The 24,246-nt window shown below is 41.6% G+C and overlaps 1 protein-coding gene across 1 annotated transcript in view; it reads right to left on the bottom strand.

The window, feature by feature from the left end:
• The window catches only part of HADHA (hydroxyacyl-CoA dehydrogenase trifunctional multienzyme complex subunit alpha), a 35,285-nt gene extending 11,087 nt beyond the window's left edge, over positions 1 to 24,198 (bottom strand). Inside the window, exons 1-9 of the mRNA XM_054989041.1 lie at positions 24,069 to 24,198; positions 7,185 to 7,226; positions 6,406 to 6,476; positions 5,375 to 5,508; positions 3,760 to 3,898; positions 3,288 to 3,407; positions 3,070 to 3,172; positions 271 to 393; positions 10 to 128 (exon numbers count right to left, since the gene is read on the bottom strand). Coding sequence (XP_054845016.1) covers positions 10 to 128; positions 271 to 393; positions 3,070 to 3,172; positions 3,288 to 3,407; positions 3,760 to 3,898; positions 5,375 to 5,508; positions 6,406 to 6,476; positions 7,185 to 7,226; positions 24,069 to 24,153 — 936 coding nt within the window. The 5' untranslated portion in view covers positions 24,154 to 24,198. The remainder of the gene's footprint in view (positions 1 to 9; positions 129 to 270; positions 394 to 3,069; positions 3,173 to 3,287; positions 3,408 to 3,759; positions 3,899 to 5,374; positions 5,509 to 6,405; positions 6,477 to 7,184; positions 7,227 to 24,068) is intronic.
• Between the last annotated feature and the right edge of the window lie 48 nt (positions 24,199 to 24,246).

Below are 24,246 nucleotides of genomic sequence, written 5' to 3'. Positions count from 1 at the left end.
ACACATCACCTTGATGATATTCAGGGGAGCAGGGTACAGTCCTTTGGTTTGCTTCCGCACCTTCCCCTCCACCGTTTTGTAGACTTGTTGCCTCACAAAGGGAATAGCCATGGCGTAGTCTGTCACCTCTGCAAGACAACAGGAGTGGAAAGTCCAGCCCTTAGCAGACAGAACAGATAGAAGAGACCCCCGGAAGGAAAAAGCCAAGGTAACTCATCCAGGATTCAAGGCACAGGAAGGTTGTTTGCCTATACTGTGCGTATCACTCACTCTGAATCAGGCCCTTGTCCTTTTTCCGAGAAACTGTCTTGTTGGCTAGACCCCTGGCAAACGTGACTGCCACCTCCTCCAGGTATTCAAGCGTCCGCTCCTCAGGACTTTTTATACCTGGTCCTATAAACACAAAGAGATTATTTCTACAGGAACTGAAAATGCCCTCAGGTGGTCCTGTACTTTTAGCAATGCAAGCAGCTGATTTTCCAACAGAAAAGTTACTCCAAGAGAGACTGGAATTCCGCTGAGCAGCAAGGCTTCCATCGCTTCCAAGGTCCCTCTCCCTTGTCTCATGATTCTTTTAACAGCTTATGCCTGAAGGCAGGCACTGGGGGGCATTATTAGGTAGTGTCATGGACTGGGTGCTGGTTTGGTGTGGAGGGATGGCTCTGGAACTTTAAACCCTATTTTCCCAGGGACTTCCCCCATCTCCAAGTTGACACTCCACCTCCCCCACCAATTGCCTGTCTCAAACTAACTTCTGCCACCAGGCTTCCCAACTCCCACTCCCAATTTTCTCTTCACCACCACTCCATTTCCTCTATCTCTGCTCCTTCTCTTTGTCTCAGCTCTCCAACCTGAAGGCCACCTTCTCCATTTATTGCTGCCGCCACATCCTTTCTTCCTTGCCAGGAAAAACAGAATAGCAGAGATGAAACTCAGGGAGAATGGGTGTGGCAGTGGTAAGGGGAAGGGCACTCTACTCATGAAGGTGGCTCTCGGGTTGCAGAGCTAGTGGGTGAGGATTTGTCTCTCCCTACAGGCAACCCAGGAAATGGCTTGGTAAGGGTGGAAACTGTCTATTCATTTTCACTTCAATAAAGGGTCTCACGGGTTATGGTTGGATGAAAAATATATCCCTGTTTGGGATGGTGGGGAAGAGCAGCGTGCTTGAGGCAGTGCCTCCCCACCCACCACACTACTCTAAACGAGTCCCCGTTCCCAGTGTTATTTTGGGCCACACTTCTTGTGATACAAAAAGCGTTGGGAACTCAGTTTGATATGTACAGACAGATAATACTTAATGCATTTCAAGGACTTTTATAAAAAGGAAGTTGTTAATGACTTCATCCAGTGACTCAGAAATGTAAGCTGATGCAGCAGGCCGCCAGGCCACCTTCTACTTAAGCCTCCAACGTCCTTCTAAGGTCCTCCAATGAAGGAGATTTTGCCGAGTTCCTTCACAGTTCCTTCAACTGACTGCTCTTAGAATTAGCATGTTTTTCATGATTTTACAGTTCCATATCCCTCCAGTATACCCCACTGACAAAGCAAAGTGAACTGTATGTCCCGTCTCCCTTCCAGTATTTTTTTAGGTTGAAGAAACATTGGCATTCAAGCCAGAGGGCCCACTGCTCGGATTCCCCACTTGGCTGTGAAGCTCACCAGTGGCTACACAAGTCACTCATTTATCTCACGTCGCTGCTGGAGAATCCTGCGGCCCTGAGTGCCTTAGGGAAAGGGCGAGATGCAAAGGCACTCAATGACATTCATTGGTTGTTGTGGGTTTTCCGGGCTGTATTGCCGTGGTCTTGGCATTGTAGTTCCTGACATTTCGCCAGCAGCTGTGGCTGGCATCTTCAGAGGTGTAGCACCAAAAGAGGTGGTGCTACACCTCTGAAGATGCCAGCCACAGCTGCTGGCGAAACATCAGGAACTACAATGCCAAGACCACGGCAATACAGCCCGGAAAACCCACAACAACCATCGTTCTCCAGCCATGAAATCCTTCAACAATACAATGACATTCATATTTGGTCTCTGAGGTTGAGCTCACTGCTCAGCTCCTCATGCCTTTTGCCTCCAAATCGTTCTAGAAACTCTCCTTCACACCTCTTCCAGCTTGCCAATGTTTTTCCTTAACCAGGGTGCCCAAAACTGAACCCAAATGAGGGAAACACCGAAGTCTGTTCATGCAACAGCAACAAAAAACACACTCAGATCCTGTCACACATCTACACTAAGGCTCATGGCTCATTTTGTCACCCACAGCAAACTCCAACTTCCTTCCCGGTGCTGCTGCAGCCAAAATAGCCACCTTCCATCATGTACCAGCTCAACTGTTTCTCACTTCCAACATGTTTAGGCTTCTTAAAGCATCATTTTAATAATGCTTGGGCAGCTTTCAAATTTATCTAGCCACAGAACTGTTTGATTAAATTTATAATCCATTCTCCCTGTGAACGGGCTCAGAGCAGATAACCTCAATGTTAAAATTTACAATGGAATTTGCTTTAAAAGCCATAAACAAACATACAATTCAGTAATAACACAGCTCTAGATGGTGGCCCATATTTCCAACCCCAGCAGCCCTTCCTCTGAAGAGGCTCTTCTTTAGCCTTTGTAAGTGCAACCAAACCAGTAGTTTCAGTGCTGTTCAGATTGTTTATCATAACAGTTTGTCAAGTTTTTAGACAACTCTAGGTGTTTTTTTGTTTGTTTCTCAGGGGTGAGTGGGGCAAGAACAGAACATTTAACATACTGAGACTTATTATGCAGTAAAACAAAAGTTACCAGTTCTACCTGGTTAAACTGTAGGCTGTAGCCAGGTTAATTCCTCTATTAAGAGTCAATCTATACAAAAACACTGGTGGTGTTTTGGGGGGCAAAGTTACAGGAATTGTCACCACTAGTCCTATTGGCTGGATAAATGCTGAGAATTCCTAGAGATTATACAGTTGGTCGCCTACTTCAACTTTTCTTAAATGTAGCAACAGCATCACAACCACTGTCAAAACCTGGCTGTGCAAGAAACTCTCGTATTAGGCAGAGGTATGGGAATCTTCCAGATCTAACCTAGGGGATCTACCAGCTGGTCAACCAGCCCCATCTTTTTTGCTCTGTCAGCGCGAATGTTTCTTCCGGTCAGCATCATGTCAAAGGCAGCAGGAATTCCCACCTGAAAACATAGGAAAATGAATTTCACCAGCTAGAAACCATGAAACTAGGCAATGAGAATCCTCTCCGTAGACCTAGCTATGCACATCCTAATAACACACACAGCATTTACTCACCAGCTTTGGGAGCCTCTGAGTGCCTCCAGCCCCAGGAAGCAACCCTAATAGCACCTCCGGCGTGCCCAGGACTGTCTTTTTGTCCTTGGTTGCTATTCTGTACTGGCAAGCGATGGCAACCTAGAGAGAGTAGATCAAGAAAGCACCAGTAGATGCAACCACTTCTTCCCAAGCACTTTAATTTACAGAAATGCAAAAGTCCACCAACTTTGTTGACAACAAAGCTGCCCTGGGGTCAGCAGCCTCTGCAACAGGCCACCAAAGAGAACTTCTTCATTTTGCACTTAAGTTCTTCCCCTCAAATGCCTAATGAAGCAGCCACAGCCCTTGATTTAATCTCTCAGAGACTGAGGATGGTGGACCGTCTTGCTTTGGGTCAGGGAATGAGACTACTGGATGTCCAATCCATTCTCAGCTGTGATCTGATATGAGATTCCTTTTGCCCGCCCCTCTTAGAAATCACTGACTGTACCTCTAGCCCTCCACCAAGGCAGGAACCACTGATAGCAGCAACAATTGGCTTTGGAGATTTTTCAAGATTTGCCAACGTCTTCTGTCCTTCCTGAGAAAGCTGGGTGATTTCCTCACTGGAGGTACAGGCTTCAATCATGCTGCAAGCAGGACAAAAACAGGAATATTTCTCGTGAGGTAGCGAAGAAGGCCAAGGTTTCTGCTCCTTTTACTAAGTTCCTACACTTGCACAGCTTCAAGTATGCCAGATGCTGTAGCACAGTGGTTAAATGGTTTGGCTGCGAATCAGCACTCTACTGGTTCGAATCCCACTATTGCCATGAGCTGATGCCTTGGGTAAGCCACTCCTCTCAGCCCCAGCTCCCCAGCTGTATTGTGGAGATAATAACACTAACTTGTTCACTGCTCTGAGTGAGGCACTAATCTGTCTAGAAGAGTAGTATATAAGCACAGTTAGCAATAACAATAATAATAATATGCAAGTTGAGTAAGCAGAAGTTGCAGTTGCAAACATGGCAGTGCAACTGTCTACTCAATTCACTGTGCACTTTGCTGCCACACAAATCAATTTAACCTTGATACTGGCTCAGTCACTCAGGACACTGAATTATGCTGAAGAACTGACCATTACTCTTACAGGCTCCTAAGCTTTTATAGTAAGAGGCTGTTTCCTGAGGGTTGCCTATCATCAACTAGTGAGGAGGACTTTTATTGCAAAAAGAGCAGTTGCTCATGCTCTGATCCCCTCATGCTCCTCCATTTATGACGTCTACTCTGCACAATTAGTACTCTGCACAATTAGTACAATCAGTATAATTAACTGATGTGACAGCCATCCTGACTGGTTGTAACCATTCCGATTCTTTAGCGCTGTGATCCTTCCCTGCAGAGCACTGCAAGCGTGCTCTTCCAGCTTCTTAGGTTACCTTCCCCTTAAGAGTGAAATATGGCTTGTGCCCTTAATTTACCTGGCCTCACCTGCTTTATAGGCACCTTTCTGCCACATCTCTCATTTTCCACTATAGTCTGGATTGCACAGCTTTATCAGTGGGGAACTGGAGGACAGATTGTTCTGTCTTTGGGAAGAGTAGAAGTGGTGAATGTGCTTTTAGTCTCTTCAAAGCATTTTTAATGTAAATGTCCTTTTTTCAAAAAAAGGGGAAGGGGGGATAATGATCACCTCCTGCCTGAATGGGATTGTCTGAATTTGAACTACCAACCTGAAAAGACAGGTTAGGGTTCCAATAAATTGTCTGGAAAGACTGGTTGTCATGTTGGCAGCTGCTTACTGAAACCACTACAGTGTGAGAAAGGAAACAAAACTTCAATGGATCGGTGCTAACCTACGGTCTAAGAGACCTCGGATTAATACTGAATTCAATTACGGGCCTGCTCTGTATTTTCAGGAAAGATGCGATCACTATGAAGTATCTGGAAAACCCTTCCCATGGAGCTGCTGCAAAAGCACAGCAGGGCTAGAATGATATTTCAGATCCCTAGCAGCAACATTTAAGAATGTGCACATTGCGCACCCTAATAACACTAGATTTTCGATTACAAGATGAGCACATGCCTCTTTGCATACCCTGGTAGGAGTTTCCCTCCTTGGAACTTACTTGATATCGGCCCCCGCAATGAAGCAACCGGGCTTTGCTGAGATAAGGACCGCGCTTTTGACAGCATCATTGGTCCAAATTTCATTCATGACTTCTCTGAACTCTGCTTCCAGCTGCTTGGACAGAGTGTTGACCTGAAGGGAAGCAAAATGAGGGAAATTGAGAGCTTCTGCTCTAGTTGGAGATCATCCTATGCCATTAACTGCTCTTCCCATCCTGCTCTACAAAAAGGAGACACCACTTGGGAATGTAGCAGCATTTAAAAGCCCAACACAATTGTTCTGGTGCCTTTAAAGTTATTCCGGATAGGGATCGTAAAATCCAGAGCAAACAGAACACACCACTAGGAGGTCTTTTCTTTAGCTGTAAGTTCTCCCTGCACCATAATGCAGAAGACTTTAACCTCGTCAGATTCTGGAATTTTTTGTAGGGAGCTAAGAAGTGCCTTGCAAATGTTGCTGTAAACACATCTCAAGCTGCTCAGAGGGCTTAGAACAACATGCTGAGCAGAGTTTTTAATAAGCACAATGCCTTGTGGCACAAAACATTTGGAGAACTAGCCATGACTAGTCTTTTTCCACCTTTCCACAGTTACAGTCTGCGGAACCCACAAAGCTGATAGTATTTGCTGTAGATGACAGTCAGTGAAGTCCAGTGACTGATATCTGGATTGGCTCCCAGAGCACTTGATCTCTTTCTTCTGCCTCATCTGTTAAATAGAATTATTAATATCCTACCTCACAGCATTATTACGGAGGAAATAAGTAGCAGTTGGGATATTATGAGTGTTTCATAATTAATAGATCAAGTGTCCCCTTTTTCCTTTTACTGGCTGCTTCCTTATTCTGAGGTTATCAGAACTCTGATTTAGCCAGCCATACTGCTGCCCCTCGCAATTCCTTTTAAACACAAGCACAGTCTCTCTCCTCACAGATTCTTCATGGGTACCTTGATTCACTGCACTCTGAGGATGCTTTTTACTTCTACCTTTGAACAACTTGTGCCTAAAAAGAACAGGTGGGAGAGCCTACCTTGGAGTTTGGTGCATTAAAACGCACCACAGCAACATCTCCTTTGATGTCATAGCTAACGTGGGTCCTAGCTGGAAAGAAAGAAAGATGCATCATTATCGTTCATGGAAAGCAGAGTGGCTACTTTCACCCATGCTGGACCTCAATAAAGCTTAGCAGCCCATGCCAAGGATCTAGGGATAGGCTCCGCTGTAAGCCATTAGCTGAATGCGTTCTACAGAATCCAGTGAAATATATATGGTAGGATTTTTATGAAACACAAAATTCTCAGGTTTCACTTTACACAAGCAAACCTTATGGAAGTAGGAACTGAAAGGCCAGAAACCAGAAGATGGGATACTTCCAGCTGCATATGAACTGGCCAGTCCTACACCTTGCAACTGTACACTTTGTGAGAGATTAGTACGTTCTTGTTTTAGTTTTCACAGCTGTTATACTTTCCAGCCCCCCTTTTCACACTTTCCCAGACATCTAATCCTTGGAGGACAAGAATTACCATACTGGATGCAAAATGTGGGGAAGCTGAAAGGGAGAGTTAGCCTATTCTACATCCCACCACCATTTTCACATTTATTTGTCCTCATACATTCTGTATCCCCGCCCTGCTTCTATTTTTCATACTGCAGGCATACAAAGAAAGTAAATTAAAACCAAACTGCAAGGAGAGCAAAAGTAAGCTGGAAGTAAACTGATGCACATTTTCCTCTTTGGGCTAATTTATTTCAGTCAGTGCTGAGCTCCAGACCCCTTCCTAGTCAGACCCAAGTGTTTACACTTACATTTAAGGGGCGAAGAGGTGCTGAGGTTTCGGCAGGCATAACCTACAAGAGAAAGATCCCAGTTACAGTAGGGCTACAAAGGTATTTCAGATTATTTAAATTTAACATAATTTATACCCCACCTTTCTCCTCAATGGGGACCCAAAGCAGCATACATTGTTGCTCTCTCTTCCGTTTTACCTTCACAACCATCCTATTAGCTAGGTTAGGCTGACAATATGTGATTGGCCCAAAGTCACCCAGCAGGCTCCCACAGCACAGCATGGATTCAAACCTGGGTCTGCCAGATCCTAGTCTGACACTCTAGCCGATACCCCAGAATGGTTTCGTGATCCCTAGCAGCAACATACAGGCACATGAGTATCCAAGCACCAGGCTTTCTGCCCTGCCCAAATTACAGGCATTTTAAAGTAGGTTCTCCCTGACATCCTTGCTCATTCTGAATGGTGCTCAACCATAGCACAAGATCTGTACTAGTCAGCAAAGAGAGCAATTCCAACAGTGAGCTTCCCATGCCCGAAATTACTGAAGGCCACATGACAAAGCAGGATGGATGACCAAGAGTTTGCCAACATCTATCATTCAGCTGCAGAGAATGGCTTCTCCTGAAGTACAGGATGCTGGTTGGAAAGCACCATTAAAAAAAAGGTCCAGTTATACCATAAAGGCTAACATTTCAATATGAGCTGTTGTTAGTAGTTTGCTTTATTTTGTTATGACAGACTAACACAGCTACCCCTTTGAAAACACCAACCTTAGCTAAGGCAAGCAATATTGCCTTATGGTGGCTCGCAAATGCCACCATATATTGGTCAGTCTTTACGCTGCCACAGATCCTCACCTGGATAGTTCAGGTGAGCCTGATCTCATCGTATCTCAGAAGCTAAGCAGGGTCGACCTTGGTTAGTAATTGGATGGCAGACTTCCAATGAAGGCCAGGGTTGCAGAGGCAGGCAATGGCAAACTGCCTCTGTTAGTCTCTTGCCCTGAAAACCCCACCAGAGGTCATCCTAAATCAGCTATGACTTGATGGCATTTTCCACCACCAAGCTGTCACAGAGATCCTGGTATGCTCAAAGTGATACATGTTAGTCTCACCAGATCACCACAACACTTCACTTTCTACTCCCTAGGTTTGAACCTTTGTTTAATTTAAGTAACTATTTATATGAGATTTCTCCCAAATGGGGACTCAAAGCAGCTTACAACATAGAAAGAAACATAAACCACACAGACACACATGAAATGGTGAGAAGTCTTCTGAATTCAGAGTAGGTTTTCATCTCTCTCTCTCTGTGCGTGTGTTAGCAGACCTTCCAGTTCTAGGCTAAGAGCCAAAGGCCAAGAACCATTTAACCCGTGCCCCTTCGTTTGTACCTCTGGGCACACTCAGGCTTAAGTCCCTGTGACCAGAGGACAAACAAAATCAGCAACATCTTACTCAGCAGGTGCTAGCTGGCTAGCAGGGTATCATGGATATGGCTAGAACTATAGGGAAACAATTGCTAGATATGACCAAGGAAGGTGTTCAAGACACCTATGCACACAGAAACTGTGCTAGCCCGGCCCTGTAACTGTCAGACTGTGGCTTATTAAAAGTTGCAATCCAGACTATCTCTTGCAATTAGACATGAGTCCATTGGTTTCAAAAGATTTTACTGAATATAAACAACCATTATAGTCCACTGGCCAAGATGCAATATCTTGGCTGGTACACGGGTATTGTTACGAATGGAGGTAAAGGTTAAGGTACAGAATAGCATAGCCCAGCAATTCCCATCCTCCCCCCACAGTTCTCAAAACAAACGGCTTGAAGCTGAGAGAGTGAAACTTTCCCAGGGCTGGAAAGACTGTAGTCAAAACATTCCTCTTCTTTGAGATAACTGTTACTGGACTGCTTGTCACCTGCAAAAGAAGAGTTTAAAACACTGACAGGATTAAAATGGAGTCTCTCTGGTTAGAACACCCAAGGAACTTATGTCAGACCTGGCAGTAACTACGTATGAAGGAGGGGCTTCCCTGGGACACAGAAACTACAAGGGACAGGACTTCCGGTTTGGGATTTATGGAGGTCTGACGCAGCTCCAACTGCGGAACTGACCGGACTGCCGTTTTAACCGGCCGGCGGGGGCAAAATAGCCCGCGGCCGACTGCTCTCAGGCGGAGAGCAGGCAAAGAACGCTCAAGACCTCAGGGCGCGTTGATCTCGGGCGAGGGGGGGCTCTACGCAACGGGCCCCCTCACGACCCTTGAGGTCCCACCCTGCGACAGGTCGGCTACAATCTCTGCGGCAGTTTTGGGGCCAATTTGGCTGGCATAAGACCTACATACCCAAGCTTCGATTGGGGGAAGAAACGGAGAGGAGAAGTTAAAATCGAAACAGCGATTACAACCCGAGAAATGTGAATGAGAAGGTAAAGATCACTATCTTCTGTTACGGGACAGATTGATTAAAGCAGAGAGGAATAAAAGTAGATTTTCAAACTGCAACAGGCTAACGATAAAGAGGGGAAGACTCGGCAAGAGTTGTATTTGAAAAGAGACTCAGTTTAAAGAAGTTATTAAAGGAATTGGATTATTGTTTTGAATACTTGCGGTTATGGAGCTGTGAGAAAGAGATACCATCGCGAGACCTACTGTGGGAAGTTGGGAGACAGGAAGTGCGTAACAACAATAGAGTTGCTGGAGAGAAGCGGCCCTTGCTGGAGGGCAGGAAGAAGGGAATCGCCATCTTTGAAAGGGGAAGGGTCGCGGCCTCAGCGGAAAAGGAAGTAGGCCATCTTGGATTACAAAATCATAGAGGAACCATAGAGAAAAGACGCCCGACATTTTGGACGCTTTAAAATTTAATTTTTGCAAGAAGACCGGGACATTTGAAATAAAAGGACATTAAGTTTTACGCCACGGAGCTAAGGAAGAGAGCGGACTCGTGGGAGCGAGCCAAAGCAAGCCCCACGATGTCAAAAAAAGAGTGGCAATCGGCAATAGAAAACCTGGATAAAAAACTTTTAGATGTGATTAAAGAACTTAAGGACACGAAATTGGAGCTGATTAAAGAGGTTAAAGAGGTTACGCAGACAGTAAAATCGGAGCTGTCAGAAGTGAAAAAAGGCATGGAAACAATACAAAGTGAACTACAAGGAACGCAGCAGAGAGTTAAAACAGTAGAAGGCGCGATGGAGAATTTAGCAGACACGCAACAGACAGAGATGAGACTGATGAGGGGGAGAATGTCAGTTGCAGAAACTAAACACATGGAGAAGCAGTTACGTTTTCGTGGCTTGCCAGAAGTGGAAGGAAAGTCAGCGCAAGAACAGATGACTGAGGTGTTAGCTGAATACCTGGGGAAGGAGGAGGAGGAAGTTGTGGCTATCCTAGATGTGGCATATCGTGTGAATTCGAGAATTGCAACCCAGAGGAAATTACCAAGAGACGTAATTGTGCAGTTTACGACACGAAATATGAAAGAGAAGATTGTGACAAAACAGTTTCAAGATCCACTGGAGACTGATGGCAAGACGATTATCATAATGAAGGAATTACCCAGGTCAGTGTTATCAGATCGGAAAAAATATAAAGTGCTAATTCAGATCTTGAAGGACATGAAAATCAGGTACAGATGGGAGTTACCAGAAGGTGTGTCCTTTGAGTTTGGAGGGGCCAAAAAGCGCATCAGATCTGAGCGAGAGATGGAGCGATTTATAAGGGACAATGAAAAAGACTTACCAACAAGATCATGAGTATGGAGTGCAAAGTTTTATCTTGGAATGTAAATGGACTAAATTCACCGAATAAGAGAAAAAATATTTTCCACTGGCTATTAAAACAAAAATGTGATATTGTGTGTTTGCAAGAGACCCATATTAGAAAGCAGGATGTAAAATATCTAAAATCAGGAAAATTGGGCAAAGAATTTGTAGCGGCCTCCAACAAGAAAAAAAGAGGAGTGGTGTTGTACATAAAAGAGGAGCTACAGCCAAAATTTGTAATGAAAGATGTGGAAGCCAGATTTATTGCAGTGGAATGTACTTGGGATTTAAAGAGAGTGTTGGTAGTCGGAGTTTATGCACCTAACGGTGCAAAGGAAAGCTTCTTTGAGGATTTGAGGAAGCAACTAGATGATCTTTCATACGACCAGATAATTCTTGCCGGAGACTTCAATGGAGTGACGAACTTGGAATTAGATAAAAAGACAACAACTGCACAAAAGAAAAGAGGATTATTACCAAAGCTCTTTTTTGACTTGATACAACAGGAGACTTTAGAAGATGTATGGAGAAGAGAATATCCTAAAAGTAGACAATTTACTTTTTATTCTGCAAGGCACTGCACACTATCAAGAATTGATATGATCTGGGCCTCAAAAGACTTAGCGTTATGGACTAAGGAGGTAGAAATAATGCCGATGGTAGGCTCAGATCACAATCCAATCATGTGGAAACTAGGGAAAAGGAGAAAAAGGAAAGCATGGAGAATAAATGAGGACTTGCTACAGGAAGGAGAGAGTATGGAGATGTTGAGAAGAGAGACAAAGTTCTTCATACAATACAACGTAAATAAAGAAGTACCAACTGACAAAGTTTGGGACGCTTATAAGGCGGTTATAAGGGGCATACTAATGGACTTAAATGGTAGAGTAAGAAAAAAGAAAGAGGAGAAAAGACAAGAGATTGAGGAGAAAATAAAAGCCAAAGAAATACAGTTAAAAAAGAGACCAGGGAAAAAGAAATTATATCAGGAAATTAAAATACTTCAAGAACAGTTAACAGCAATGAATAATAAAGAATTGGAGTGGAATCTTAAAAGATTGAATCAGAAAGCGTTTGAAGGTGCAAATAAACCTGGGAAGTATTTGGCATGGCAACTGAAGAAGAGAAGGGAAAAGAAAACAATAAATAGAATCTGCGAAGATAATAAAACGTATCTGGAACAGACTACCATTAGTAGAGCCTTTTACAAATTCTACGCTAAGTTGTATAATAAGAAAGAGGTAAATAAAGAGTCAATAGCGTTATATTTGGAGAAATTGAAACTTCCAGTAATTTCGGAAGCTTGGAGAAATAAACTGAACAGTGAAGTAACAGATGAGGAATTAAACAAGGCAATACAATCTGCAAATCTAGGAAAGGCGCCAGGGCCAGATGGACTTACAGCGAAATTTTATAAGGTAATGGCCAATGAACTGGCACCATTCCTAAAAGAGGTGATCAATGGAGTTTTAAAGGACCAGCGGATTCCAGATACCTGGAATGAAGCGAATATATCATTGATCCCCAAAGAGGGCCAAGACTTGACTAATGTGAAAAATTACAGACCTATATCGTTACTTAACAATGATTATAAAATCTTTGCGAAGATACTGGCAGAGAGACTGAAGGGGTGGCTTTCGGAAGTCATTGAGGAGGAACAAGCAGGCTTTTTGCCAGACAGACAAATCAGAGACAATTTAAGGACAGTGATCAATGCTATTGAATATTATGATAAGCGTTGTGACAAAGAGGTTGGTTTCTTCTTTGTTGATGCTGAAAAGGCGTTCGATAATTTAAACTGGGACTTTATGTTTGCCACTATGGAAAAGCTACAATTGGGAGAAAGATTCATTAGAGCAATTAAGGAAATTTACAGAGACCAGACGGCAGCAATTGTGGTGAATGATGAAGCGACTAAGAAATTGATTATAAGTAAAGGAACAAGACAAGGTTGCCCGTTGTCTCCACTGCTGTTCATTTTGGTATTGGAGATCCTGATGATACAAATACGACAAGATGAAGAAATTCGAGGAATTAAAATAAAGGACTATTCATATAAGGTCAGAGCATTTGCGGATGACATAATGTTAATTGTAGAAGACCCAATGGAGAACATGCCAAAAGTGATAGATAAGATTAAGGAGTTCGGAGATTTGGCAGGTTTTTATATTAATAAAAAGAAGTCAAAGATATTATGCAAAAATATGACTAAGCAGAAACAACAATTGTTAACGGAAATAACGGATTGTGAAGTAACAAGCAAGGTGAAATATCTGGGAATCGAACTGACTGCTAAGAATATAGACTTATTTAAAAATAACTATGAAAAACTATGGACTCAGATAGAGAGAGATTTGATTAAATGGAACAGACTAAATCTGTCATGGTTGGGAAGGATTGCAGCAGTTAAGATGAATGTGTTACCAAGAGTAATGTTTTTGCTACAGACAATACCAATCATCAGTGACTCTAAGCAATTTGAAAAATGGCAGAGGAAAATATCAGACTTTGTATGGGCAGGCAAGAAGCCTCGAGTCAAAATGAAAGTTTTACAAGATGCAAAGGAAAGAGGCGGAATGCAACTGCCAAATTTAAGACTTTACCATGACGCAATTTGCTTGGTGTGGTTGAAGGAGTGGATGACGCTAAAGAATAAGAAATTACTAGCTCTAGAGGGATATAAAAAGATATTTGGATGGCACGCATATTTATGGCATGATAAAGTAAAGGCGAACTCGATGTTCCTGCATCACTATATACGGAGAAGTTTATATATAATCTGGAAGAAGTATAGAATTTATTTGGAAGAAGGAACCCCCTTGTGGGTAGTTCCATATGAGGTGATAGATCCGAGAGCTGTTGATAATGAGCAACAATGTTTAACTTATAAAGAAATAACTAGAATGGAAGAATCCAAACTTAGAATAAAGACTCAGGAGGAACTATCACCTTACTACGATTGGTTCCAGTATAGACAGATTAGAGATTTATATAACTCGGACTCTGTAAAGGGAGGAATACGAACAGAAAACTCGGAACTAGAGCAGACCCTTCTTAAAGAGGACAAGAAAAGAATATCTAAGGTATACCAAGCACTGCTGAAATGGTATACTGAGGATGAAGTAGTTAAAGGACAAATGGTGAAATGGGCCATAAACTTTAACAAAGAAGTAACAATGGAGGCATGGGAATACTTGTGGAAGACTACAATGAAGACAACGACATGCATTAGTATAAAAGAGAACATTTACAAAATGATTTACCGTTGGTACATGACACCAAAGAAGATTGCGCTAGGGAATTTGAACACTTTTAATAAATGCTGGAAATGTAGGAAGCATGAGGGCTCCCTCTACCATATGTGGTGGACGTGTGAGGTAGCTAGGCAGTACTGGGGGGAAATAATAAGAGAAATGAGTGAAATTTTACAATTTCAAGTTAATAAGAACCCAGAACTCCTGCTACTAAACTTGGGAATGGAGGGAATTCCAGCCCATCATAGGACGTTGATATTTTACATGACGGCAGCAGCTAGACTTTTGTATGCGCAAAAATGGAAAATACAAGAAGTGCCAACCATTGAAGATTGGATCCACAAATTGCTGTATATGGCAGAAATGGATAAAATGACAAGAAAATTGAGAAACCTGGACTCAGGACAGTTTAACACAGACTGGGAGAAGCTGAAACAATATTTGGAGAAGAAATGGGAGGTGGGAGGAGAACTGTGGCAGTTTGAGAACTACTGAAGTACAATAAAATGTAGAGGGGGGTGACTTTACCGGGGAGGAGAAGAGATAAAAGAGAATTTCTAAGCAGTGATGATATTAGATTGATATATATAGAATAATAAATAGAATATCGATAGAAAATAATTAATCATAAGGGTTACCTATAAGGATTGACTAACTAATAATATTTTCTTTTTGATTCTGTACAATGTACCAAACTGAATATGTTTATTTGAAGCTGTATATGAGTCAAATTGATTGATATCATATACAGACCTATGATTGAAGGGGAATAGAAATACTAATGTAAACAAATATAATTAAAATAGAAAGAAGAAGAAATAATGACATAGAATAAGAATAGAATAACATATAGAGTATAAGTTAAACTGATTGATTTATATGAATGTATGGTTTACATAGTTTATGATATATAGAAATATTTGAAAGTGAAATAATGAAAAATGGGATAAATTGTTTATCCATTATGGAAAAAGGGACTCATAGGCAGGGTACAGAGTATTAAAAATAGTTAAAGAAGTATTGCTTAGAATAAAGGGAGAATATATATTTGCTAGATAGAGGAATATATAAAGAGTAAGGGAAAAGGGATAAAGGGTTGGAAAACTGTTGGAAGTCAACAAAATGGGGGGGAAAGGGAGGGGGTTAGAAATTGGGAAATGGGAATATTGACTGTAATGTGTAAACATTTGATCCTAACCCAATAAAAAATTTTCAAAAAAAAAAAAAACTACAAGGGACAGGAAAACCTCCCAGGAACCAAACCAATCACTGTCAATGCATATCTCTCAATTCATCCATATAATTAAAGTGCTCAAAGGGAACAATGGCAGGAACTGCCCAAATTTCATACATTCAATCTATAAATATCGTAAATATGTCAATAAATAATGCAACAATATGCAAAAAGCAGCAATACAATATTTCTCCATCAAGATGCAATACAGAATTATTTATTTATTTGTTTCAACTTATATTCCGCCCTTTCCACACCAGCAGGCTCAGGGTGGATTACACTGCATAAACATTCCAATAAAACATTATATTTCAAAAGATTTAAAACCACAAATAAATACAGTATAACTATTTAAAAATTATAGAATTACAAAATCAATTCCAGACCAACTGTTAGGTACAAAACAATAGGATAATTAATCCCCCACTTGGAACCTCAATAACTATAGAGTCCAGAGACTGTAGTTAAGTAAGTATTCATTATGCTTTAAGTGTAAACTGTTATCTTCTTGTTGTTATTGCAGGAGAAGCCTTCAAAAGAAATTTTCAAAAGGAATATCCTTTCATTCAAAGTGTAATGCCTATAGAAGCCTTCAATGAATGTCTGCCCATCAAGATGTCTGCATCTTGATGGAGAAATACTGTGTTGCTGCTTTTTGCATGTACTTATTGTTACAATATTTATCGACATATTTACGGCCATTATAGATTGAATGTATGAAATCTGGGCAGTTCCCGCTATTTTTCCCTTTGAGCACTTTAATTATACGGATGAATTGAGAGATACGCATTGACAGTGATTGCTTTGGTTCCTGGGGGGCTTTCCTGTTCTTTGCTGGCCCTGTAACTTGACAGGCCACAAAAGGAGTCTAGAGGCTTAAAATAAAACAATCTTGGAGAGGGGCATAAAACAACAGAGTGACACGGTTGTATTGCCGTATATGCAGAGGAGTTAGCCGTGTTAGTCTGTAGTAGCAAAATCAAAAAGAGTCCAGTAGCACCTTTAAGTTACTGACTTCCTTAACAGAAGTCAAGCTGGGATTGAATAGAGACTATGAATGGTTATCTCATTATCAGAAGTAACTGACTTCCTTAACAGAAGCAAACTGATCTCCATACCAGAAGCTACTGTTTGCATCTACTCCACCCTCCCCTCTCCACCTATATATCTGACCCGTTTCTTCTTGCCCTCCATGCATCTGACGAAGAGAACTGTGATTCTCAAAAGCTTATGCTACAATGAAGTTGGTTAGTCTTAAAGGTGCTACTGGACTCTTTTTGGTATTGCCATATGTAGATTACAAGCCATTTAACTCATACTAATGCATAAAATGTACCAAGATCCAGATGCAGGGAGTATCGAAGAACGGCAGGAATGTCTAACTTTACAGAAGCTGGCAATATTATAGAGATACTAGTGGAGGGCCAAAAGATATTCAGATGTATGAGAAACCTGTAAACTAATTCTGCATAGACTCTGCTAACACAAAAAATAGCAAGAATTAACTAAGTAATGTTATATGTTTCAAAAAGATATTTAAAACATAATCTTGCTTAGTGTTTGAAATCATAAGACAAGAATTTGAGCCTCTGAAGTAGCTATTGTTAAGAAAAGGCTCTGAAACCCTATAACTATGACCAGTTAAACTGACAGCGAGCTGCTTCTTTGAAGAGTCTCCTTGCCTGTGACCTTCTTATCTTTGGGTAAGATACCTTTTAGACTCATGTAATTGCTCTCCTTAATGGTCTTTATATTTGTTATAATGGATGATTTCTGTTGATTGAGTTGTTATTAAGAATACTAAGTAGGTATGCTGTAATGATAAAAGCTTAAAAATTGAAACAGAGACTCCATAATTGTATTACCTGTGTACTATACCCAGTAATGAACCAAAAACATTACCTGTGGTGTACTTCTGGCCAGGAGTTAAATAATTTGCTATAGGAAAGCTAATTAGATGCTCAGGGCTTCTTAATGGCATGCCTATATCTGAATCAAGTCTGACAAGCGTCATCTAGAACAAGATTTGTTCCCACTTCAAAAACCCCTCACCATATCATGGCCCCCTTAAATCAAGCTAAGCATATTCTTTACCTTGCTGTGCTAATGCCAACTATGGGAAATTGAGCCTATCTAAACAGTACAAAAATTGCAGTGCAAGATAAAAACAATGCATTCTGCAATACCACCTGGGATGCCTCAAAAATGCTAGCTCTCCTGTTGCTTTAAACAACAGAAGGTACGTAAGCTGGCTAATATTTTGTATGTCCCACGAGACTAGCAACTGCTTAAAAATGCCTGATGACAAGGACTTTTTTGGATACCAGCTACTTACTATGTTGCCAACTACAGAAATCTTGAACTTGACTTCCAGCCAAGAATGCTGCTAGCTGATAACATCAAGCGGAATTACACAGGAGCATCAGATGCCATGGAAATAGAGTCTTATTTTAGCTCATGATGCACTGCACAATCCTATGCACACTAACTCAAAAGTCAGCGCTACAGTATCCAATGGGGCTTATCCCCAAATGTGGATAAAACAGCAACTGCAACACAGCCAGCACAATCCTAAACTGCTCTGTGTATTCCTATCCAAATATAATATTAATCAAATACCTGCTGCTTGATCAAACATTCTGTTTAATAGGAAAGTGTTGGTCTATATGGAACTTGGAGCAATGAAAGACTGCTTTTTAAAATGTATTTTTCCTGGCAATCAGCATCAATAAACGCCTTGGACAAAGTATTCTCTTGGCATGTTATAGCATTTTCTATACACAGATTCCTGAAAGTCTGAAACCTAACGCATGCCAGTTTAGAGGAAACACTGTTACCTGATGTTAATTCAGATGGCGTTAACAAAACACAGATACAGCACAGAGGGTTCCTAGCCTGGCCTAAAGAGAATAGCCTCATAAATCCACATAAGAGCAAGGAAACCCGTTTTAAGCAGCCCACAAGTCAGGCTTCATCAGAAGGAAAGCGTTTTGCTTTGCAAGTTAAGTGCCTTTCCTAGTCACATGATTTGGGCCCAGAGTTGGAGGTGCGCCACGCCCTCTGGCCCACTTTTCCACAACAGGCAGGAAAGGACCTTTCACCTACATTGCATCATGCCCAGAAGAGCAGGCACTTTGGAGCCTGGACTGTAGTTCCCTCCTATTTAAATTCCAAGTGAGTTTCTTCTGGCCAGAGCAGGACTCCCGTTCTCTCTGCAAGGGCCTAATCTTGTACTTTTGAGAACACACGGCTCAAAAAGGCTTCCTAGGACAAAAAGGCTGCTCACTTACTCGTTCAGGCTTTCACACAAGCAGCACAAAAAAGAGCCTGCAGCTCCCTGAACTATAGAGCCTACCTTGCCATATATTTACAAGTCAGATGTATTCAACAACACAACATTATAGCACCCACAGTGTACATTAAAGGCACTGCTTTCTGAAGTCTTACCATTTAATTATTTGGCTCTTTACACCCTCAGATGTATCAGGAAAGAAGAAAGCCAGAGCAGCTTATAGGCAGGTCAGAACATGACAAGAGACACGTACATGCTTAACAGAATTTCTTGATTAAGTCAGATACTGGGACTGCATTCTGTACCAAAAGTCAAGAACCCTCCTTTCCACCCAACTTTCCATCATGTTTCCTGCACAGCTGGAATTCATATGTTGATTAGATATTATGAAGCTCAATAGGGATTTGGGATGGTTTCCTCACTACAAGTAAGAGCTGTTTTTTCTGACAGGTTTATGTACACTACTCAGATTCACCCAACTTTGCCCATTCATTGACAGCTGGGTCTCCCCACCCCACCACCACCCCAAAGGGATCATTTGCTCTTGACTGGATCACATTTTGATCTGTGCTCTGCAATGTAGCACTGGCACACCTTGTTGTGGAGAACTGGGACTTCTCTCTGTAATAACTCCTCACTTCTGCTGTTTGTAGCTTTGAGTATAAATCTCTCTCCCAACTGAACATGATGAGCCTTGACCCATGAAAACTTCTGCCACAGGCAAATAAACTACCCCTCTGGAATCTGCAATTTAAAATCATCCAAAAGGCTAGGAGGGTGCCCATCGTGTTCAGGTGATAAATTTGAACGAGAGGGAGCAATGCTTATAAAGGATTATAGTAACACAAGACTCTGCTGGACAAAAATAAGCTTGAACAGAAATGCTAGTGGTAATATTGTCTTGAAAAAATATGCCAACAGTCTAAATTCTCTATCCATCTCCAACACTAACGTGAAATTCAGCAGATGTCATTCAGTTATTTTTCAAGACTTAAAAACAGGCACCAGCCACAACAGGAGCTTCGGGTCTTTGACAAGAAATACTTGGTCAAAAGAAAAACACAGGAATCAAGTAAAACACACAACCTGTTTGGCTCACGGCACATGGACTTTAGCCTCAGGACTACTAGCAGTTTTGAGGAAATTGCTACTTTATAATCCCTTCTTGCAAAATGTTGACCCTAGCCTGGAGCAACATCAGAAAGCTAACACAGTCCCATGGCTGGGCAGAACTTGTATACACATTTCCTTCAAGAACGGGCTCCTACTATCCATATGGAGAGATACCTCCTCTTGGCAACAAGCTTGAGGTCAAAGAACATGACAAACGCTTCTTTTCTTCCCATCCCCCTTGGCTTTGACTTCAACTCTAATCTTCTCTCACAGTCTTCTGGAGAAACCATCTCGCTCTTCGCCATCCAGGCACCAGCAAAAGACTCTGGGAAGCTTATACTACTGCTTTGCAGTTCTATCTTGTCTTTAATTTTATTCAAGTATTTTCCCAATAAAAATAATTTCCATATAAAGCATGGAATTCACTGGAATATAAAATTTAAACTACACTTGATTTGTGTCTGTTTTTCCCTACCAAATATTTCAGTTCAAATATCTGCTGCTATTGGGACATAACAAGATGGGTAGCCAAGTTAGTCTGTCTGTAGCAGTAGAAAAGAGCAAGAGTCCAGCAGCACCTATAAGACAAACAAAATTTGTGGTAGGGGATGAGCTTTTGTGAGTCACAGCTCACTTCAGATAGCAGGTATCTAAAAGTATCTGAAGAAGTGAGCTGTGACTCACAAAAGCTCATCCCCTACCACAAATTTTGTTTGTCTTATAGGTGCTGCTGGACTCTTGCTCTTTTCTATTAGGACATAACATTCACGAGATGTACTTTTAAATTCTGTTTATTATGTATGTCAAAATATATTTTTGTATATATTTGTATTTCGTTTTATTTTGAATGTCTGAAATGTTTTCATGTTTTAATATTTGCTACCTTGAAGACCCTGAATTAGGTGGAAAGCTAACAAACATTTAAAAATAAATAAATAAAATAAGCATGCTAAATCAGATCAACCTCTAGGTTACTGGATAACTGCTTGAATAGTTTTCCAATTCTAATTTTTCCAGAAACCCATATCCATGCTCAGTAAACAGAATGCAGGCCATTAGGGGTTCGATAAACCTCCTGGTTTTGCCACCTGCTCATGCAAAGAAGAACAGAAGTTGCAAACACCCTGACAGACCAGAATACATGGCTGGAGGGCTGCATTCCACTTTATTAGCCACAAGCTGAGAAGACATTCCCATCTGAACATTCCTTGGGCCTGTGCAAAAAAAAACTGAAAAGGAAAAAGCGGCTTTGGGACAAACAGAGCCAAAAGGATAAAGTCATAAAATAAATAACTTTGCCACATCCTGTGTTACAAAGGCTGACTATATAACCTCGATCAAATGATCTAGGGATTCTACTCCTCATGTACGTCAATACAGCATTGGCCTGCAACTGTTTTGCCACCCAAAGTGGGGTAGGGATAGGGTTGGAGAGAAGGTAAGATGAACAAGAGAAAGAAGAGCAGTAGATCTAGCTATGACTGATGGAATAAAGGTAAAAATATTTAAACAAAAAATTAGAAGTAGGGCATTTACTACAATGACATGTTCAGAGTCTGGAAAGGTTGAATACTACTGGAAAAGAGGACACTTGTGAGGATAAACATTTCTATCAGAATTGCCACAATATTTGATTTACAAGAATTTGGCCTACAGAACCTTCCATAGATTGACGCCAACATTTCTCTGACATATTGTCTCCACACTGTGATGGAGCAACTTGGGTCAACACGGTTTACAAATTTAAAGTGTGCATAGAGGGATGTGGAGAACTGGTAATGCAACAATCCAAATAGGCCAGGGACCCCTATCCTTTGTGCAGTGCCCCCCACAAGGGAACAAAAGATGTCAGACTTGGAAGTCCAAGAGCAGAAATCAGCAAGAATGTTACATTATGTTAATGGATTTTTCCTGGAAGAAAAAAAAAATGTACATAGATTACTACTACTCTAACAGTGCAATTCTAAGAAGAGTTACTCCAGTCTAACTCTGTTTGGGATGGCACTGTAAGTCTTCCCATAAGAACTGCTCTGTAGGAATCATTCCCAAATCACTCATTTCAGAATCGCTTCTGGAGAGGGAAACAGAACATAAATCCCCTTCTTTTCAAATCCCTCAGAGGTACTCCAAAAACTGTTGTCTTTCATACATTACAAGGTCATTCTCCCTTCATGTCTAATTTGCACAACTAATTCCTACATTATAGAACTGGTAACTCCAGGTGTAACCTCAGCCAGGATTAAGCAACAAAGCCACATCCCAAATGAAACTACACCAAAGTTCGAAAAAAACAAGTTGCTAAAGCATTATGACCTCGAGATCTCCAACAGCTACTGAAGCAGAGGATAGCCTTAGCAGCAATAAAACAAAAAAGGTAGCACTGGAATAGACAACAGCGGCCAGAATAAACTGGTCAGATTCTCTTTAAGGTGGCTTCATATTCTTGATTCCAATATATTCACTATAGAAAAGCAGAGCTCAAAATACATTCCAAACTCCTGGTCATCAGCCAACAATGTTTTGGTAGAAGCCTTGCAAAGGGATAACCAACACTTTCTAAAATTAAAAAAACCTTTGTACCTCCTTGCTCTTCAAATGCTGCTCCCTAAGACAGTGCCCCCTCCCTTAAAAAAAATCCTTTCCAAACCATCCAGAATCACTGCCTGTACTAGACTTATCACTGGACACTCCCAACACAATACTCACTACTCTACTCCCCGACCTCCCTCTGTAGACTTTCAGGTCTTCAAGCAGAGGCCATTTCAGGTAATCAACAAACACTTAGGAGTACTCATTCACAAAACACTTAATGCTTTTTCTTCACCCTATTCAGCAGTTGTTACAGCTCATCACAGAATAGCTTAAACACTGCTTTGAGAAAAGATTTGACAAGTTCATGGAGTGTATCACCATCAGCTAAATGGAATCTCCACATTCAGAAGAAGCCTGTCACTGAATACCATTTCCTTTGGTATTCAGTGACAGGCATAGGATGCCTTTTGCATTCATTCCCACCTGTGGACTTTTTAAAACATCTGGACTACCCACTATTAGAAAGAGGAGGCATGACCAGAAGGATCACTAGAATCTGATGCAGCAGAAAGGCAATTCTTACTGCCCATCTCAGAACAGCCTAAAAGCTTAGATGACTTCAGAAAGAGATGAGACAGATTCATGGTCTAACAACAGCTGTTAAAACTGATAACTAAAGGGAATCTTGTGTGTTCAGAGAATTTCACAATGTCATGTGCTGAGAGGAAAACAGCTGGAGAGGGCTGTTTTAAACTATTCTATTCAATTATTTCTTATGTTTGTTTTTTATGTCCTATCATTCCTACAAAAAGCTGAGATCAGCACATTCTTTACAACAACCCTGTGAAGTAGATTAGGTGAAGAGAGTATGTGAGAGGCTCAAGATCACACAGCAGGCTTCATAGGAGTGCAAGTTTGGTTCCAAGTTTCCCCAGTCCCAGCTCATAACTCTAATCACTAAAACACCCTGGATCTCTTAAAAAGTTGCTGTCAGACAGTGTGATAAGGGTAATTGCTTTAGATGGCTTTGAAAAGGATTAGACAAATTGATTCTGGAGAAATTTAAGAACACAGCTATTAGTTATCATGGCTAAACAGAGCCTCCATGCCATAGATTGTGCACCACTAAATGAAAACTGTGTTGGTGATGAGGAGCAACCTCTGCGTGTGGGTTTCCTGAAAGTATCTGCCTAGCTACTGTGAAAGAATGTGGACGAATGGATGCTGTATGAGATGAAGATGACTTTCTGAGCTCCCTTCCAGCTCTAGAAACTGTATGACCAAGAATTCCAGGTGGGCATCTGTATTAATCTGTAACAGCAAAATAAAGCAAGAATCTAATGGGCTCCTTAAAGGTTAATAAAATTTATTCCAGCATAAGCTTTCGTGAGCCAGAGCTCACTTCGTACATCTGATGCAATAAGCTCTAACTTGCGAAAACTTGAGCAGAAAAAATAATGGTCAATCTTTTAAGGTGCCCACTGGATTCCTGTTTTACTTTATATGAATGAAATAGTTTCGGAAGATAAAATCGGCTCTGGGAAAGCCAGGCCCGTAGGAAAAGAAAGAAGAGGGATGCTCGAGAAAGAAGGGAGAAAGCGGTTTGAAGCAGGACAGGAGACGCAGGCGGGGACTCTACAGAGGAAGGGGTACTACCTACCCCACGCCCTTCTCACATACACCCCACCTTCATCCCTTCCTTCTCCTCACCTGGGAGACGGCGCCGGAACGGGCAATATTTGGCGGCGGCAGTGAAGTGCGTCAAGCTGCCGATAGCTCTGACAGCAGCCGCCATCTTGGCCCACAGGGGAGGTCGAGCGGACTGAGAGAAGCGAAGGCGCCCCAAGAGAGCAGGGCGGAGCAGTCAAGGTGGGAGGGGCCTTCCACT

The sequence above is a fragment of the Eublepharis macularius genome, chromosome 1 (assembly GCF_028583425.1).
Source record: "Eublepharis macularius isolate TG4126 chromosome 1, MPM_Emac_v1.0, whole genome shotgun sequence".
In the NCBI taxonomy this organism is placed as follows: domain Eukaryota; kingdom Metazoa; phylum Chordata; class Lepidosauria; order Squamata; family Eublepharidae; genus Eublepharis; species Eublepharis macularius.
The sequence above is the reverse complement of the archived record's forward strand: the minus strand, read 5'-3'. Positions and strand labels throughout refer to the sequence as shown.